The sequence below is a fragment of the Mytilus galloprovincialis genome, chromosome 10 (assembly GCF_965363235.1).
Source record: "Mytilus galloprovincialis chromosome 10, xbMytGall1.hap1.1, whole genome shotgun sequence".
In the NCBI taxonomy this organism is placed as follows: domain Eukaryota; kingdom Metazoa; phylum Mollusca; class Bivalvia; order Mytilida; family Mytilidae; genus Mytilus; species Mytilus galloprovincialis.
Window position 1 is genome coordinate 72,029,099 of NC_134847.1, and position 21,271 is coordinate 72,050,369.

General features: G+C 31.5%; 1 protein-coding gene across 5 annotated transcripts; it reads right to left on the reverse strand.

The window, feature by feature from the left end:
* Positions 1-2,037: 2,037 nt before the first annotated feature.
* Positions 2,038-20,401, reverse strand: LOC143048303 (cyclic GMP-AMP synthase-like receptor). 5 transcript variants are annotated; one of them, XM_076221907.1, is made up of 15 exons: positions 20,384-20,401; positions 19,714-19,824; positions 19,193-19,264; positions 18,332-18,433; positions 17,777-17,821; positions 17,044-17,115; positions 15,895-15,996; positions 15,577-15,648; positions 12,917-13,018; positions 10,861-10,929; positions 10,510-10,563; positions 8,379-8,590; positions 6,161-6,395; positions 5,055-5,267; positions 2,038-2,646 (listed from the first exon to the last, which is right to left on the reverse strand). In XM_076221907.1, the coding sequence occupies exons 2-15, from the start codon at positions 19,790-19,792 to the stop codon at positions 2,222-2,224; spliced, it is 1,854 nt and encodes a 617-aa protein (XP_076078022.1). In that variant the 5' UTR covers positions 19,793-19,824; positions 20,384-20,401; the 3' UTR covers positions 2,038-2,221. The 5 variants fall into 5 exon arrangements, with proteins under 5 accessions (XP_076078022.1, XP_076078023.1, XP_076078024.1 ...); XM_076221908.1 differs by lacking the exons at positions 17,777-17,821; positions 20,384-20,401 and having other exon boundaries at positions 19,714-20,056; XM_076221909.1 differs by lacking the exons at positions 15,895-15,996; positions 20,384-20,401 and having other exon boundaries at positions 19,714-20,056.
* Positions 20,402-21,271: the final 870 nt, after the last annotated feature.

The window sequence follows — 21,271 nt, forward strand, 5'->3', positions numbered from 1 at the left end:
CCTAAAGATTTGTATGAATTCAGTTGTTAAAAGCAGGACCTGAGCGGTTTATTGTACAATGTCAGGTACTCTATTTGAAAAACAATAAGTTGGAATGTTTGGTTAATTATGACTTCAATAGTTATAAATCAATAAAGCAGAATGATAAAATGGAGCTACAATGCATGCTACAATGAGTGAGTAACCTTACAAAAAAACAACAACAAGAAATAACACAAAACAAGACATCTGGAGGTCAACATTTTAGTCCAGTTCTCTATACATATAGGCAAGTTTAAAAATACCATGGGGATATTTGGTTGTAGTTTTATTGTGACTTAAATGGCGCCTCCAATGAAAGTTCCAAAACAAAAAACACAAAAATAATGCTAATGCTGAAATATCATACCTATATTTCAATATTTTAAAGTTAATTGTTGGGAATAATACACATACGTACATATGTCTAAACCTATTTGACAAAAGAGCTGATTACTTGTCTGGTGATACCATTAAGGAGGAAACATCCACCAGCAGTGGCATCAACTCGTACACTCAACATTGACAACAGGGATTATTTTTAAATAAAATTCTAAGACCTTATTGCCATCACAGCTCTTAGATTGTATTTTAAGGCTGCTATATGATAGGTTTTATACTATACTACAGACAGAATTTTTGTAGAAAACTATAAATAATGGAGATAACCTGGTATTAGCAAACTATTCTCCTAATTGTTAGCAACTAAGTGAAACCATGTGGCTGTCACTAATGAGCAAAACGAACAAATAACTTATATAGTTATCTAACAGAGACTGCGGCTTAAAAAAAATTAAAAGGCAAACACAACGGACTGATGATGTTAAAACAAGTAACGGAAAACAAATACGACAGATAGCAGAAAAAAGCACTATGTCAACTATTTTTGTGTTTTAAAAAAAATGAAAAAGATGATAACTTCTGAACATTAATAAATATGCTTATGATTTTGAATAGGCACATGCAGAATGTGGCAGAGTAAATCCTGTTAATGTGTGTTCAACCTTCTGGTTAACCTAGGGAAGTGATGTAACTGCAAAACACTGTAACTTAACAATAAAATCAATTAGAAATGGATTATCTCACCAAAGCAACTAGTGTCACAAAAACAACAAACAAACAGACCAAATACACAAAGTGCTGATACTGTTTACAGCACACTTTGCATTCTGGTTAAACAACAATACTGGTTTGCGTTTCCACATGTTTTATATTAAATGCGTACTTGTGAATCCTGTTTCAAACCACAAGATAGGAAGTTTCACACTCGATTTCAAATTATATGACATCTGAATCTTAAAGAACATATACTGTTGAATGCATTCTCTGTTTCAGTGCTGGTATGCCTTATTACTATTTTTGCCAGTAAATACAAATGTATGTATCTAACTCAAATAACAAAAATGTTCACCAGTCCTCATTAAATGGATCATTGTCCAAGGTTTAAGTAACATGATCGGGTCAATTTCTCACATACCATGAGTATTAGATCAGCTAGATTTGGCGTATGGAATTATTTGAAGGTGTACATGTCAGATTGACAGGTTGCATCTGACGTTGACCTCACTTTCATGGTTTATAATTGGTTGTATTTAAGTTTGTGCTGTTTGGTTTATTTCTCAGATTCTATAAGCAATAGGTCAACTATATATGATGTATGGAATGATTGCAAACGGCACATGCCGTCTAGCAGGTCATTTGGCCCTTACCTCACATTCGTTGGTCATTGGTAAATGTTAGTTTTCCCTAGTGTGTTATTGATCTCAGATACTATATGCAATAGGTCAACTATGTTTGGTGTATAGACCATAGTTTATTGGTCAAATGTTAAGTTGTTCGGTTAAATATGTTTCTTAGATACTTTAATAAACAGTCCAGCTAAATTTGGAGTATGGAAAATTGTTAGCTGTAAATGTTCTGCTGGCAGGTATCATATGACATTGACCTCATGTTCCTGATTCGTTGGTAAATGTCAAGTTTACGTGTTAAGTTCTGTTTCTATAAGCAAAGACTTAACTATTTGTGTTGTATGGATTTATTGTTAGGTGTATATGTTGGTCTGACAGGGTTGGTAATGATAAGTTATGTGATATTTGTAATTAACATTCATCTGAAAGACTATCAACATAAAATTGATTGTGATCAGTAAAGTAGACAATGCAGCCTGTGCAATCTTGGTTTAGTTAATCAGAATACATTTTATTTATTTACTTCTTTTTTTGCCATGCAATTTTTCGTATTCCATTATCATTCCGCGGCATAAAAGATCTAATTCATCCGTTGGGATAAACTGTAGGACATTATCATTTTGTAAAAAATAATTTGGAATACATCGTTCTTCCAGCCCCTCAATTAGATGATTCAAAATGTTTCTTTGGATGATGACCTCCTCTGTTGGTTTGTTGGGCCAGTTGTCAAATTCTGTGAATATAAACTGTTTTATGCAGTATGAACTGAATTTCTGTATCTTTCCGGGACATTGGTCTTTCATATTGCAGATATACAACTTGATGAAACGATAGGCATCTTTCTTGAATGTCGAATCTCCACTACTGTTGGCATGCTTCATTAACATTTTCTCTGCCTTTGCAAATGACAAACGCCACAGCAAATTATTGTCTGGGTGATCTAAAACAATCAAATCATTCAAATACAAAATTAATAATTTTCGATTGAATTGGATTTTCTTACATATAACTCAAAGTATTTGATATTATATGAAAGTCATGCTTACATACATTTTTATAAAGGATTGAAATATAGCCATCAATATTTAGGTTGTTGTTATAAAAATTTTATGGAGACACGATCTTATGATGATCAATTTAAGTGTTTAAGGTGGTACCCAACACCTTAACTAAAATTGATTTGGCTCGTTTAATTTTCTTAAAACTTTGACGAAGTATTTACTTTGACCCTTTGACAAAAATATAAAAATTTCAAAAAATATTAACCAGCCATTTAATGAGAAAAATTACGCTGGTTGTATAGCAGTTTGACACACACTTATTTTGATCATTGAGAAGCTCAATATTCCCTTTACAACACAACGTCATTAAAACGTTCTTCTGATTTATAAAGTTATCTCCCTGTAGTTTTAGGTACCACCTTAAGCCACAGTATAGAAAACAATGTGAACTTGTAACATAAAACAGTCATTGCTTTCATAATTGTCTACGGAGAGGAGACAAAATACTTATTTACCAAGTTAGGAATTTATCTTAATATGGAATTCAGTGAACATTTTCAGAAAAATAAATACAATACAACTTCGTACACTTATATAAATAGGAAATGTAGGGATTGCGCGTTCAATTTGTTCTAGTCTGACTAGGTTACTCCCTGCATCAAAATCAGAACCGCGATATATCAAATACGCTGCTAGAACATTTATTTTGTTAAGGTAGTTTGGATACTAAAAACAGCATTTGAGCCCAGAAATGATTGCAATAAATTATCATAATTGAATATCCTTGAATATGAGATTATCGGCACACAAGCTTTCAACTTTGTTGGTGTTTTTTTTGTTTGTGTTTCTTTTTTATTTATCGAAATGCGATTTATTCACTCAATTCACGATGCTTGTCAGTGTCCCTTTTAATTGCATTTCCTGACAAAAGCAACTATTAATTTATCATAAAAACAGTTGCATTATTGATTAATTAACCTCATACTTATAGAGTTTAACAATTAATTAAAATCAAATCCTTCAGAATTAGAACTATTGAAGTTTCCAAATTTTTTACGTCTAGATGCATAATTTTATTCCATATTTTATATTTAAAAGACACATTAAAATCATGATATTTTTTTACAAAAGTATGATACGAAATAGATAACATGTATTTAGTTCATGAGGTACGAAATGGTAGATGATGCATTCATAATAATAAATTAACTGTTAACAAAACTTTGAATTTTTGAAATTTTAAGGCTTTTCTAACTCAGGAATAGATGACCTTAGCTGTATTTGGTAAAACTTTTAGGAATGTTTGGTCCTCAATGCTCGTCAGCTTCGTACTTTATTTGGCCTTTAAAACATTTTTTGATTCGAGCGTCACTGATGAGTCTTTTGTAGACGAAACGCGCGTCTGGCGTATATATAAATTTAAATCCTGGTATCTATGATGAGTTTATTTGTCCCATAGGGTACGAAATGGATATTATCGTGGGTACGAAATAAAGGCAACAGTAGTATACCGCTGTTCAAAACTCATAAATCCATGGACAAAAAACAAAATCGGAGTAACAAACTAAAACCGAGGGAAATGGTAAATGTTGAACGAAATGGTAAATGTTGGGTACGAAATGGCAAATTCGGGGACGAAATGACAGAGGAACGAAATGGTCAAGGTACGAAATGACTTGGTTCCATTTACAACAAGTGTATGGATAGAAGATGCTGTTATTAATATATGCCTGTTGATTAAATGTGTTGTTTCTCAAAATACTATAGTCTAAGAAATAGACCTGCATTTATAGTTACAGTACACAATCTATATGATTTTGAAAAGATTTCGTATGCGTTTTTTGGTGAACATTTCTTTTCTACTTATGGCAGTAATGATTGAAATTTTAAGATATACAATTATCGTTTAAACATACAGATTTGTGTATGGATAATTTTACGGCATTACCTCAGGCATAGATTACCTTAGCTGTATTTGGCAAAACTTTTAGGAATTTTGGTTCTCAGTGCTCTTCAACTTCGTACTTTATTTGGCCTTTTTAACTTGTTTGGATTCGAGCGTCACTGATGAGTCTTTTGTAGACGAAACGCGCGTCTGGCGTATATACTAAATTTAGTCCTGGTATCTATGATGAGTTTATTTACATAAAACATTTAAGAGAACCCAACTGTTAAAACATGAAACTATTGAACAACATGGTCAAGGTTGCTAGAACTGTAGAAAAAATAAATAAGAATTAAAAAATTGCCCTTACTCGTGTACTGTATATTAAAGAAAAAAGCTAATCCAATCATAAAAAAAATAATAGAGAGTGAGTGTATGGAACTTATTATTGGTTATTATTACCATGTGGACATCTTTTGCATACTACGTCACAAGATTTCATTGCATTGTGAACAACACTGTCATATGAAATCCATTTCGGATCTAATCGTTTTGCAACTGGAGGCCAACCCTCAATTTTAAAACAGGGAACCAAATCTACGTCGATTGCGTTCTTTCCAGGGATTGCCTTATAATCAATTGTGTAGGCCGGACTGTTTCTTGACTTCACTCTCTCTGAAATAATAAAGTGAACATCCTTAACATACATATTTTTAAAACTGATGCAAATTATCTTTCGTATGTTTTGATATTTTTGTTCTGTTGGTACTGAAATTTATTGTCAAAATCATATATGGTACAGGAAAATTGGCACCCTTAAAGCTATGCTTTGATACATTTCACAACATATTGAAGACGAATTTGCAATCTATAAGTTTACACATAATTAATAATAATTTCCGTCAAAAAGGTTAGCATATATATAAGTCGGTTTTAACTAATATGTCTCATGGGTCAAAACACCAGAATGGTATGAAGTTTTGAAATTCAAAGTTGTATTTACTTTTCGTGTCACTATGCTATCGACATAAATCAATCAATCGGTTATAAATAAGCATTATTCCTTCTACTATAAGTGGAAGTTAATTTGCGTTAATCATTCTGGATACATTGTTTGATATAGGTTAGCTACCACTATGACGTAAAAGCGAGTTTTAATGTATTGATAAATATTCAGCAAACAACTTAAACCGCGTCATCAATCATACAGTAAATTTGCTAGGTTGTAGTACTTAATTGTTAATAGAGGTAAACATATGTTTTTATAAGACACATAAGCTGTCTTCTGGATTTAATCATTTTAGAAGATTAAACAAGAAAACCGGAAGCATGTCAGCTCCTATTATTGAGTTCACCTGCTATGATATTTTAAAAGTAACCATAAGTACAAGGTTAAATATTTCTAAGCAACGCCAGTCTAAAATTATCTTTGACGGCGCAACACACGTTTTACATAAAAGAAATAAATTATGATTATAAACTTGAAATCTATCACATAAAACACTCTGCTCCAAGATTACTGTTACGACATATTTGGATGTGTAAAATATTTGAGTAAATTCACTCACTGGTCACTCTTCTTCCTTCTCTGATTTTTTGAAGAACACGATCAAACAATTCAAAAACATAAGTCTTATAGGCTTCGGGTCTAATGTAATCATTCCTAGTAACTGTACCATCTAATTCGGGAACTCTTGTCGATACCATTTTAACTTTATAGAAACCGAGAACTGACTTGTCATCAAAATCTACAGAAACTTGAACATCTGGGTATATCATCAAATCAAATTCATCAGGACTATTCTGTAATAAATCATCAAATCAAATTTATCAGGACTATTCTGTAATAAATTATCCAATCAAACTCATCAGGACTATTCTGTAATAAATTATCAAATCAAACTCATCATGACTATTCTGTAATAAATCGTCAAATCAAATTCATCAGGACTATTCTGTAATAAATCATCAAATCTAATTCATCAGGACTATTCTGTAATAAATCACCAAATCAAACTCATCAGGACTATTCTGTAATAAAGATTACAAATCAAACTCATCAGAACTATTCTGTAATAAAGGTTACAAATCAAACTCATCAGGACTAGTCTGTAATAAATCACCAAATCAAACTCATCAGGACAATTCGGTAATAAATCACCAAATCAATCTTATCAGGACTAGTCTGTAATAAATCATCAAATCAAATTCATCAGGACTATTCTGTAATAAATCACCAAATCAAACTCATCAGGACTATTCTGTAATAAAGGTTACAAATCAAACTCATCAGAACTATTCTGTAATAAAGGTTACAAATCAAACTCATCAGAACTAGTCTGTAATAAATCACCAACTCAAACTCATCAGGACTATTCTGTAATAAATCATCAAACTCATCAGGACAATTCGGTAATAAATCACCAAATCAATCTTATCAGGACTAGTCTGTAATAAATCATCAAATCAAGCTCATCAGGACTAGTCTGTAATAAATCATCAAATCAAACTCATCAGGACTATTCTGTAATAAATCATCAAACTCATCAGGACTAGTCTGTAATAAATCATCAAATCAAACTCATCAGGACTAGTCTGTAATAAATCATCAAATCAAACTCATCAGGACTAGTCTGCAATAAATCATCAAATCAAACTCATCAGGACTATTCTGTAATAAATCATCAAACTCATCAGGACTATTCTGTAATAAATCACCAAATCAAACTCATCAGGACTAGTCTGTAATAAATCATCAAATCAAACTCATCAGGACTATTCTGTAATAAATCATCAAATCAAATTCATCAGGACTATTCTGTAATAAATCATCAAATTCATCAGGACTATTCTGTAATAAATCATCAAATCAAACTCATCAGGACTATTCTGTAATAAATCATCAAATCAAACTCATCAGGACTATTCTGTAATTAATCACCAAATCAAACTCATCAGGACTATTCTGTAATAAATCATCAAATCAAACTCATCAGGACTATTCTGTAATAAATCATCAAATCAAACTCATCAGGTCTAGTCTGTAATAAATCATCAAATCAAACTCATCAGGACTATTCTGTAATAAATCATCAAATCAAACTCATCAGGACTATTCTGTAATGAATCATCAAATCAAACTCATCAGGACTATTCTGCACTGTTATGTCAATTTAAATCAATTCAAATTATTCAAAAGAGAACTACCATATACAAATATGTGGGAATGCATATACATATCGTTGTCATCAATTCAATATGTGCTAAATTCATGAAATCGTCAATAATTGATATACATCTATATTCGAAAAAGCAAGGGAAGGATTAGTTGTACGACTCACTATGATAGAGCCTAGCTTTTTAATAGCATAACACCTTACCGTGTAAAGTCATATAGTTTATATTGTGGAAGTTTACTTTCTACTGAAAACTGATATATCAAAAGAGTTTTCTGACTTTCGAGGTATTACAAAGTTTAACCACACAAATAGTAATGTAATGCACACTTATGTATAGTTGTGTGAAAAAATCCTAAAACAAATTAACGAAGTTGGTCTGATAAAAAAAAAACTAGCTCATGTTCTTCATTTGACAAATATTGATAGGATTATGTAAGTTGTTGTATTGAGTTTGTGTAAGATCTATACTTTAAAATATTACTGTGACATTTTATATTTCACGTACTTTTATCAGATAATATTTTACTTAGGTTTAATTGTCGATTGATACCCCAGTTTATTTAAAGCATTTTTAATGTGTGTGAACATTAAAGACAATAATACTTACTCTAGTTTTATCATAAAAGGAACCAGAATTGAAAAAAAACCATTTCAGTTTAGAAATTTTGTTCAACTCTGTCAGGAAAGAATCAGTAAATGAGTTCATAGCCTCTGAAGCTGCACTAGAATCTTTCTTGGACATCTTGCACTCCTCCAATTGATCTGAAAGTCTATCAATAGCTTGATCTGTCACTGTGGCTTTGTCTATTTTTACCATCACTGCAATGATAATCATGTTGTACTATTAATAATCTAATATATAGGAGTTTGTGAGTTTAACAAATAGTGAATCATCTGTCAATTAATAAATAATTTAATTTTGGATGTAACGCGTCTTCTGATTGGCTGACGTTATTTTGTTATCAGACCATAGACATAATTTAGTCATGTGACCGTGACGTCATCAACGTTTTTTCAAGGTTTTCTACGGTTAAAAATGGAATTTAGAATCAAATTATAAGAAATGACTGTAATATTTTTTCTGTCTATTCGAAATAACATAAAAATGTGTGTGCACACTGTTAAATAACCCGCTACGCGCGTTATTCATTGTGCACCAAATTTTTCATGTTATTTCTTCATAGACAGAAAAAATATTACAGTCATTCCTTAATTATCGGTTGTTTTGTTGTATTCGCATTGACATATTCTGTACATAAATTTAATTCATGCAACGTGTTTGTTGAAAACTACATATAGTAATATTGGCATTGCATATTTTGTAGTTGTATGTTATCAATATGTTGTGTCTATAAACTTCGGGATATTCGGGCCTTTTTTCGGGATCCGGATCTGGTTTTGTTTTGCTCGTTCCATGTTTATACGTTGGGTTTGCTCGTTCCATGTTTATACGTTGGTTTTGCTCGTTCCATGTTTATACGTTGGTTTTGTTCGTTCCATGTTGATACGTTGGTTTTGCTCGTTCCATGTTTATACGTTGGTTTTGCTCGTTCCATGTTTATACGTTGGTTTTGCTTTTCGTAGTGTTATATTTTGTTGATTCATTAATTTTCATTACCATTCTTCGGCCATTAGATTCTGTTTGCTTGTTTACTTCGATAAAAGTGTCACATGCATTAAATACAATATATATGTAGGACTCAAATCTATGGCGGGTTCCAAATCTATGGCAGATTCCTAATCTATGGCAAATGTGACGTTACAAATGCCAAAACAACTCAAATTTATGGCAGATTTTTGTTTTTTTCCAAATCTATGGCAGATCTTTCACATAACGTCACAATTGAAGACATCAAATAACGCCCTATTACATTGTATCCGCCGCTTACGATGGCGGAACCAATATATTTGAACACCATTCCAGATGAAGTAATTTCCCCCGACAACAATTTGCGAATGGTTTAAAGGAATCCATGTTTGACCTATTATCCGAAAGAGAGACAAAATGTGATGTACCAGCCGACGCTCGCAATAAATAATGACACTGCAGTTTTCAGTACAGGATATGTTAGCAAAGGAGTTATAATAATGGATATTTTACAGCTTGCAAAGTTTATAAAGTGAAAGATCAAATTACAAGATACCAATTTGATTTTAATTGTCATTAAATAAAAAAAAGTATACAATAAAATAACATTATCATGATTATGTGAAAGTTCAAACTGTTCATTTTTTTTAATTTTTTTTTTCATGATATTTAAAAAAAGAAACTGCCTTTTTATTTGTTTAGGGACTTACTAGTTGGTTTAATGAATGTGTTAAACAGGTACCATGCAACGTTTAAAAAATATTTATTTTTTATGGGGCGCATCATTTTAATCTTTAAGTCTGTATATATGAATTCATTATTTCCGAAATGTTTTGGTTTACCATCTTGTAAACGTTTATTTCACAAATGTTAATAGACATGCTCCCGTTTACGTATATTTCCACTTGTTTAAGACAAGTCATTTGTCGTATATGTTCTGCATTGCTTTCCATTTGCACAACATTTGCCATAGATTTGGAAACAACAAAAATCCGCCATAAATTAGGAATTTACAAAACTTGCCATAGATAAGGAATTTACAAAACTTGCCATAGATTTGGATGCCATGACGTCACATTTGCCATAGATTAGGAATCTGCCATGGATTTGGAACCCACCATAGATTTGAGTCCTACATATATACACTTACTATCAAGCGGAACTGAAGGAGATCTTAGAAGTTCTTCTTTTGCTACGCTTTTAGCTGTAAACATGTCGCAAAAAAAAAAATAGTATTTTTAAAACAATAACAATATTCAATATAACGCAGTGAAATAACACACAAATCAATTCATGCATTTTAAAGTTAAGTTTAGGACAGTATCAACTAAATATTTAACATATCTGCTTTGCATTCTCTTTTACACTTCTGTGAATTCCTTTATTTTATGTAGAACCATTTATGTGCACTATTATATGAAACGAATATTTCTGGAAAACGATGTTATTTTCTTTGACAACAAAACTAGGTGACGTTATAAGTAAAAATAAACTTATCTACCATACGGGTCCTTTGTTGCTGCTGTTGAACCAGTTGAATTTTTGTAACAATGTCCAGGAAAATCTTTATCTAAAAATAATGTAGGCCAGGTAAAGAAACACTGAAGATTTTACATGTTACTGCAATGTTAGTTAGATTCTCATGATATTTTTGTCCTGTATAACCTTTACGCCTTATATGAATGTTGTTGATTATAACGCAAAAGACAAAGATATACACTAACTTATTAATATATTTTGTTCTTTGCAGTGGACTTGGGATGGACAATTACGTTATTTTTTGTATGTAACCAGTTAACCGATGTTAATCAGTAATAACAGGTTTTTGTCTTAACCAAACTTCAAGACACAGGTACAATTTAATATTAACTGTGTTGATAGATTCATTTTTGCAACATCGACATAATGTTGTAGCTTAGTTTGCGATCAGTTAAAATTGTGATCATTCAGTTTTTATGGTGTTCAGTCGAAGATTTTGTTTTTAACTTGTAATGACCAATAAAAACTCAATATAAGACATTACGGGAAAGTAATATATATATTAATATTGTTACCATGCATTTTTATGATTGTTGAATTTTCGGCTAAAACACATTGTTTTGAAAATTCTTAAGTTCTTCAGATGTTATGTATACCATGTAGATCACAATTGCCATCTCAAAATAAAAAGTAAAAATACAAAAACTGCACGGAATATTCAAAACGGAAAGTCCATAAACAAATTGCAAAATAAAAATCTAAAACTCTTCAAAAGAATGGATAACAACTGTCATATTCCTGACTTGTAACTTTGGACAGTCATTTTCTTAACTAAAAAATGATGGATTTAAAGTATCAATGTACCTTTCTTAATGACAGTAGTTTTAACAAAATGCATGAACTAAACAAGAATTGTATATATAAAAAAAAACGGGTTAATATTGGGTTTTAATTAAGACGATAACTTGAAGTTTGGTGGAGTTTTATTTCAAACAATTGATTGTCGATGGTTTTCATTGTTGTGTTTGATATAGTTAACACATGAGGGATGTCAAGTATGGCTTTCAATAACAAATGATGGTCAATAAAAATGGAAAGTAAAAGTACAGTTTGATTTATTTCATATTTTGGCAAATTAAGAACGTGACGTACGCTCCCGGTGTCAAACGAAACACCTGGAGTTTTCATAAAAATGGAAAGTAAAAGTTCAGTTTTAATTATTCCATTTAAGATCGTAAATCAGACATTTAGCCAAATCGAACCTACAGCTGTTCATAGTATTCAGTGAAAGGAAACATTCCTTTAAAACAAAATAATTAAAAAGTGTTCTATTTTCTACCAATTAACCGCACTCTAACTAAGACACAAATCAAATGTGTTTTTTAAAACCATGTTACCGCGTGGTCATAGTTTTTGCCATAATCGTCTAATTCAATAAATGTCTATTGAGTAACTACCTGAAGAGGTCCATAATTGCCTATTACCATGATTACTTCGTAAAATTAGAACGTATTTCTCATAAACTGTACACTGTTCATGTGCATCGCTTTTTTTTTTTTTTAGAGTTCTTGCGTTTAGCGTTTAATAGTATTTACACTTAAAAGAGGGCCAAAAGAAACCAGAAGGACATTTAAACTCATAGATCGAAATTAAACTGATAACGCCATGTCTGAGCACATGCGATCACCCCCAGTTTTGCTGGGGTTCGTGCTGTTTAGTCTTTAGTTTTCTGTGTAGTGTCTTGTGTACTAATATTTGTCTGTTTGTCTTTTTATTTTTAGCCATGGCGTTGTCAATTTATTTTCGATCTATGAGTTTGACTGTCCCTCTTGTATCTTTCCACCTTATTTTGTAGTTATTTATTATGTGTACAACATAAATGTATGTGCTATATAACATGGACTGTGTTAGACGTCATGAAACAATCGCTCAAGGAATGATCAGATATTTATAATCTAGAAATCAATAGAGACTATGTAGCAACCACTGACACAAAAATTTGCAAATAGATATTTCAACTTGATATAAAAACAATGAATTATAGAAAAGGCACTTACGACCCGGATGTATTTACCAACCTTGATGTACTCGTCCATGATGTATTTTCAAACCTCTTTCTGTTTGGGATGTTTTGTCACAAAATTTACAGTTAAATTGCAAATCATCTGTATGATTGCCGCCTACAAAAGCAAATCAAGTTACCTGTTTGTTTTGGGTTAATATGTGCTAATTGTTACTTGTTCATGAGTAACTATACTGTTTTACAAACGTAGCGAGTTATCTAGATAGTCCAAGTAATGCATCTTATGCCTTTCAGTACTAAGGTTGTGAATTCTACCCTCTCCCCCGATCTACATGTGCGTTCGGCTAAAATCTTAATTTACTAAGATAGTCAGTTTTCCTATCGAAAGGCTATTGTTACCCCAACATCAATACAAACTTACCGCCACAAAATAGCTAATAGTGCTGAAAATAGCATTAAAACATAAAATCAAACAATCTGTAACTACCCTCCGCATCTTCGTATTGTATTTACATGTCTTAGATTAAAGCGTAACATGCATGTTCACATTACAAGGACCTTGTTTACAGGAGTGGTGTCCTTAGACAAAAACTGATGCAACAAGGATTATATGGAAAAAAATCCACACTTCACTATAACCAAGTTAGCAAATGAAGACTGATACGTTGTGCTGTACCTCGACACAAGAGGGAAGTGATTTCATTAAGTTGATTTTGGCACGAGAATAGATGTCTGATCTGTTTAACTTATTATTATTTATCTATTCCGAATGGTATCATTTTGTCCGAGTCCTAATAAGAACGGTCGTTGATGCACTCATAACAGGATACATATACACTTGTCCTGTTGAAAGCTCATGCATTTTTATTCTTCAATTTTACCTGTGTATTTAACGAATGTTTTTGGAAGACTAATGTTGTCTCGTATATAACAATGGTTTGAAGAAAGTGTTTGTGTAATTTTCATCACAATTTTGATTAGAAAATTAAATCTCAACCGTTTAATTTTGATATGATTGTTAAAAAAATGTTTGAAAGACTTTTAATTATACGAAATGCTAAGAAACGTCGCACGATACTGGTGTCACCTAACGTTACACACTCAAAGACGTAAGCCAAAATAAAAAAATTGTAATGCATGTTGGCTTTTTACAATAAATTTTAAAGGATTGATTTTTTTCCCCTAAGAAAGGATTAATTGTTTTTTCTTAGATAAAAGATGTTAAGCTTTAGTTTTATTAACAAATTAAAAATAAAAAAGTAACTTGAATTGAAACTATTTGTTTTATATACATTTTAATTATAAAGGCAATCGATTACTTTTTTTATGGATAAACTATGCACTGCAAATGCACTCATCTTTGCACTCCAGAATGTCAAGGCGAAAGGACTACGGCATATTTAGCATGTCAGTTCTGCACAAGTATATGCCAGGGAATTATCGGGAACAATTATTATTGGTGTATTTTTTCTATTAATTTGTATTATAGCGGATCCGACTATTATAGTCCTGAAAACACTTCAGTTCCGCGAGAAAATCTCTCCCAACCCCTTCTCTGTGAATCGGTAGAGCTTCAACATAAAACATTAATTTTAAAGTTTTCTTATTAAGCAACAAAATAGAATAGCCGTATTCCAAATCGTCTGTGAAAACCGCAATAATGACAATTAGACGGAACGTTAGAAGTATATTTTATTAAATAACGTCAAAATCGTATGTGGGGACATTGTATCGGACATTTTAGTTTTATTTGATATCTCGTATATTAGATTTAATTTATGGGAATTTAATATCAAAATAGAGATAATTTTTTGTACTTTTGTCCAATATAAATTTTTTTATGTAGCGAATGGCAATGTATTAAATAAACATCATGAACAAACAGAAAACGTAAACCTACGTTTAATTTGGTTTGAAGGGGACAAAATATCGGACATTGCTATTCAACTCGAAAAATAAGAATTCATTTTAAAAATTCCTGATTATTGCATGAGGCGAAAGTGTGATCTTTGTACAAAATACTAGTATAAGAATTATTTACTTTCGACATGTAGATTGCTCTGGAATTCCTTTTTTGGGGACAATTTAACAAAAAATACGGCAACCTTTCGTGCATGGGACACATAATTTGTATCATCTTGATCCCTTTTTTTATATTTCCGTCTTTTCGAGAGAAAAAAAATCGACATTATGTTATCGCCCAATTATGAATTGCTTGTTCTAGACAAACTTTTATAACGTTTGGTAATAAAATGTATATGTTTTTTTACGGTATTCAGAATTTCACAATACAAAAATTGTAACGCGGGACAAGGAAATCATTTTGCAACATAAAGGTTTTATTGAGTTTTAATTAATGAAAATGGTCTGTTACATAGACAAAATGGCAATAATCTGAAAGAAGAGTTTAAAAGCTTTAAAATGATATATAACACTTTATGATATCAATTTTTATGTTTAAAAATTAATTAGATGAATGTGTCTTGTCCGTGATTTTACCAAAGTAACACCAGTAGCGTGCGACGTTTCATAGGATTTTTTTTATCCAAAGTATGGATAATCTAAAATGTAACACAAGTAATCGTTATTTTGGTCTCAATGCACCTTAAATACGTACTTTATTTTATCTAAGTGTGAAGTGTATGACACTTATAAGCTGTGAATCTTTAAAGTGTTTTTATTAAATATAATCTTATGAAGTATAATTATGCTTACCATGTGCATCCGGGACACTTTTTGTTCCGCTTCCTTTCTGATCTGTAGAAGAGGGCTCCGGATAGGTAGTACCTGTGACAAATCATAAGATAACTAGGTCTGTAATACATAGAAAGAGCATCAAGTTCTTATTATACTTTAAGAAAGCTGTTAAGATATCTGATCATTTCAGAAATGATCAGATAGTTATAATCTGGAAATCAGTAGAGACTATGGTAGTAACCATTAACACAAAATATTTGCAAATAAATATTTCAAGTTGATATGAGAAACTATGAATTATAGAATTAGAACATAAGACCCGGAGTATTTACCAACCTTGATGTACTCGTCCATGATGTATTTTCAAACCTCTTTCTGTTTGGGATGTTTTGTCACAAAATTTGCATTTGAATAGCAAATCATCTGCATGATTGCCGCCTACAAAAGCAAAAAATCAAGTTACCTGTTTGTTTTGGGTTATAATGAGCTAATTGTTATTTGTTCCTGATTAGCTATATTTTAGCAAATGTACCGATTTATCTAGATAGTCCAAGTAAAGCATCTTATGCCTGTCAGTACTAAGGTTGTGAATTATATCCCCCCCCCCCCCCCCCCCCCGAGCTGCATGTGCGTTCAACTAAAATCTTAATTTACTAAGATAGTCAGTTTTCCTATCGAAAGGCTATTGTTACCCCTACACCAATACAAACTTACCGCCACAAAATAGCTAATAGTGCTGAAAATAGCATTAAAACATAAAATCAAACAATCAGTAACTACCCTCCGCATCTTCGTATGGAATTTACATGTCTTAGATTAAAGCGTAACGCGCATGCATGTTCACATTACAAGGCCCTTGTTTACAGGAGTGTTGCCTTAGACAAAAACTGATGCAATAAGGATTATATGGAAAAAAATCCACACTTCACTATAACCAAGTTAGCAAATGCAGACTGATGCGTTGTGCTGTACCTCGACACAAGAGGGAAGTGATTTCATTAAGTCATTTTGTCTGAGTCCTAATAAGAACGGTCGTTGATGCACTCATAACAGGATACGTATACACTTGTCCTGTTGAAAGCTCGTGCAATCTCATTCTTTTATTTTACCTGTTTATTTAACATATGTTTTAGGAAGACTAATGTTGTCTCGTATATAACAATGGTTTGAAGAAAGCGTTTGCGTAATTTTCATCACAATTTTGATTAGAAAATTAAATCTCAACCGTTTAATTTTGATATGATAACAATTTTGTGATTGTTAAAAAAAATGTTTGAAAGACTTTAAATTATACAAAATGCTAAGAATTTTTTATCCAAAGTATAGATAATCTTAAATGTAACATGAGTAATCGTTAATTTGTTCTCACTGCACCTTAAATTCGTACTTTATTTTATCTGCGTGTGAAGTGTATGACACTTATAAGCTGTGTATCTCAAAAGAGTTTTTATTAAATACAATCTTATGAAGCATAATTATGCTTACCATGTGCATCCTGAACACTTTTCGTTCTGCTTCCTTTCTCATCTGTAGAGGAGGGCTCTGGATAGGAAGTACCTGTGAGAAATCATAAGATTACTAAGTCTGTAATACATAGAAGGAGAATCAAGTTCTTATTATACTTTTAAAAAGCTGTTAAAATATCTGATCATTTCAGGAATGATGAGAATAGATGTCTGATCTGTATAACTTTAGTTCTATTCCGAATTGTATCATTTTGTCTGAGTTCTAATACGTCTGGTCGTTGATGCACTCATAACAGGATACGTATACACTTGTCCTGTTGAAAGCTCATGCAATTTCATTCTTTTATTTTACTTGTTTATTTAAAATATATTTTCGGCAGACTAATGTTGCCTTGTATAAAGCAACGGTTTGTGGTAGCAACATTAAAATATAGTTTTGATTCTTCTGAAATAGAAAGCGTATGGGTAGTTTTATCACAATTTTGATTAGAAAATTAAATCTCATCCCTTTAATTTTCATATGTGTATTATAAAAATTGGTCGAAAGACTTTAAATTATACGAAATGCTTAAGATTTTCTTTCGAAAGTAGAGATAACAGAAAATGTAACATGAGTAATTGTTAATTTGTTCTCAATGCACCTCAAATTCGTACTTTATTTTTTCCGTGTGTGAATTGTATGACACTTATAAGCTGTGTATCTTTAAAGTGTTTTTTTTTAAGACATTCTTATGAAGCTTAATTATGAATACCATGTGCATCCGTATCTGTAGAGGAGTGTTCTGGATAGGTAGTACCTGTGAGAAATCATTAGATAACTAGGTCTGTAATACATAGAAGGAGCATCAAATTCTTATTAGACTGTTAAAATGCTTTATTTTATTTTGATATATACGAATGCAGATAACAACCATTTAGATATAGCCCACTGCATTTAACAGTATGTTTTATTTGAACCTCTAGATTAATCGTGTAAATGGAGCGTTTCTTATATTGGTACTAAATGTCATGTAAACTGGAATTAAATAAGTATTGTAACTTTAAATAAGATGTGTTATTGGTTAGGTTAATTATCTGTTTAAACGTAAATATTTGATACTTTATTATGCGGTAATTTATATAAGATATTTATGGGCCAACGACGAACACAAGTCCAATATAATCTATTAACACCGTTGATAAAACAAAAACAAACAAAAGAGAAGCGACTATAACACATTAAATAAATATGTTAGAGATTATTATTCATTACATCTATCTTTAAACAATGATTTAAACATATGTTTAGGTGCACTGTATCTACATACCTTTATGAACTATTCCATGATGAATTCGCAAACCAGTTTCTGTTTCAGTTCTTTTATCACAAAATTTGCATTTGAATTTAAAATCTTTTGTTTGATGATCGCCTACAATTAAATAAAATAAAAATTACTAGATTTACAAAAATGATACGTGGACAAATTGTTGTGTTTGACATGCAAAGTTTGTACCTATTTATCAAGAACTTCTTAAGTAGTGGTCCTATATAAAGGCTACAATAGTATACCGCTATTCAAAAGTCATTAATCGATTAAAGAAAAACAAATCCAGGTTACAAACTAAAACCGAGAGAGAGACATCAACTATAAGAGAAAAACAAAGGAACAACAGGCACACTGAATTCGAAATGCAACAAAAAAGCAAACGCCAACATACATAAGGACGAACTATGTGATTACACCTGCTATACTCCTGACTTAGTTCAGGTCTTAAATCATTTGAGTATGTTCCTGTTGTGTAGAATATGAAAGTTATAACACGTTTGTATAGTCCGTATTTGATTTAAACACAGCCGTTTAAATTCTTAACGATTATAGCTTGGAATATATCATCTTCTATAGTTATCCATTTATCAAATATGACTATACATAGACCTATGGATGTCTGCGTTAGGTTGAGGATTCACTAATTTTACGAAACATCTCCATTAACTTCAACACAAATACTGTGGAATCATAAATATTCGTTTGATACGAATTTTCGCGGCTTTCGAGGTTACAGGAGAACCACGAATTTCAATGTTAAACAAATGTATGCAGACTTTGACAAAAGCACGAAATTAAGTTCTACTAAAAGCACGAACATTGATATAATATATAAAAAATATAAAAAAGTATATTACTTACCATATGACGCCTGTACAGCTGTTTTTGTTTTACTTTGTTTATCTTTAGTTGATGCACCTCCTAATGGTTCATCTTTAACAAATGAGAATAATTTTTAAGTCTGTGGCAATGCAGAAATAAACAGCTTGTAGTCATGATGTGTTTGGTTCATACAAATAGTTTCAAGTTAAATCTTTACGAATAAAAGAAAATGAAATGGTATAAAGCAAATGCATGTACAAAAATATTTTATTTTATCAACCTAATCTACCGAAAAATGAGGTTTGAACAGACCTATATAATATATGTATCATTTTTCATACCAGTCTTATGAATAAACATATATCAATTTTTAAACCTATGTATAATTTTTTATCCCTTTTGAAGAAAATTCAATACTCTTCTAAATATAAACTGAAGCAATTACTGCAACTACAATGTCAACACTTCACAACAGCACTCTGAAAAGAAAGGGTTAATCTACAATAAACTAATGAGATACAAATTTTCAAATGTTGTTAAAACCAGTATGAATCATTTACCTTTGTGCGCTTTGCTTTTATGTATTCTGATACCAGCATCACCTTTGTAATCTTTGAAACAAATGTCACATTTCTTCATTCTTTAGTTAAACTGCCCTTTTTGTATGATTACTAAATACAGAATTGTTTTGATCAGATAACTTCTTATAAAGCGTACATTTAACATTCCTTGTCAAGCTATGTTACACAGGTTTGTATCATTCTGAATTCTACTTTCGATTTGCTAATGATTGCACGATGCATCTACAGTACAAAATCATTTTTTGGAAATCACTATAATTAAGTCGTGTGCATCAGCCATATAATTGTTATGTGTGTTTACTTTAACTCTTTTGAATAATATTTGACTTATTTTTAAATGTATACATGTCGTCTACCGAATATCGTAAAAATCGGAATTTACAATGTGTCTATTTATATCTTGTTTACATTTATACACATTTTTGGAATTAATTTTTTATTTCATTGATAGGAAAGGAAAAACATTGTATTTTAAACGTACTTGAGGTTGAATGTTAAAAAAAGTAATACAATTCCAAAAGATATAAAATAATTCACAACTACATCATTCGATTTTAATCAATAATGTCCCAAACACCAAGGGATTCCAAGTCAAAATGACATTATTTTAAGCAAAACGTTTGCGCAACTATATTGTTTTACTACCAACTGTTTTGTTTGTAGCGCTACTCATCTTGTATAGACGAGACAAATAATTGTCCTACACACAAAATGGGAGCATGATATCTTTGATGTTACGCACAGTAAGTCAAAACACAACCTTATGACGTTTGGTTCTCGAGGTTATCACCAGTCTAGTCCTTAGTACTTCAGTTGTTTGACGTAAAATGTGTCTTTTGTCTGTACATAAACAGTAAACAATGATAAATGTATACACTAAATATAAAAAAAGAAGATGTGGTAGGAATGCCAATGAGACAACTGTCCACAAGAGACCAAATGACACAGAAGTTAACAACTATAGTTCACCGTACGGCCTTCAACAATGAGCAAAGCCCATACCTCATAGTCAGCTATAAAAAGCCCCAAAAATAACAATGTTACACAATTCAAACGAGAAAACTAAGGGCCTTACTGAGGTTGTTCTATCCCAGGAAGTGATGGCCGTTGTTGTATTTAGATCAGCTCTTCTGAATAATTGGTTGTCAATGCTATTTAAATTTGCACTTGATTTGGCCTTCCATTTAGGATAATGCGAGTGTCGAGTACCAGCAACATAACATTATTGCTACTCATTTAGATGTAAATATTGGAAGATGTGGTATGATTGCTTATGAGAAAGCTCTCTACAAGAGACCAGGTGTTGAAGTCATAAAACTTATATCGCTGCTCGTAGCACAAAAACCATGCTCGAAACATGAAATCCGGCATTTTGATTGGTCGAGTTTGGAGTATGATTTAAAAAAACTGACTTGAAAGTTTTATGACTTCAAGGCCAAATGACATAGAAATGAAATAATCACCAATACGTAATCGTACGGACTTCAACAATGATTAAAACTCATAAAGCATAGTTTTGTCTAGTCAGTTAAAAAAT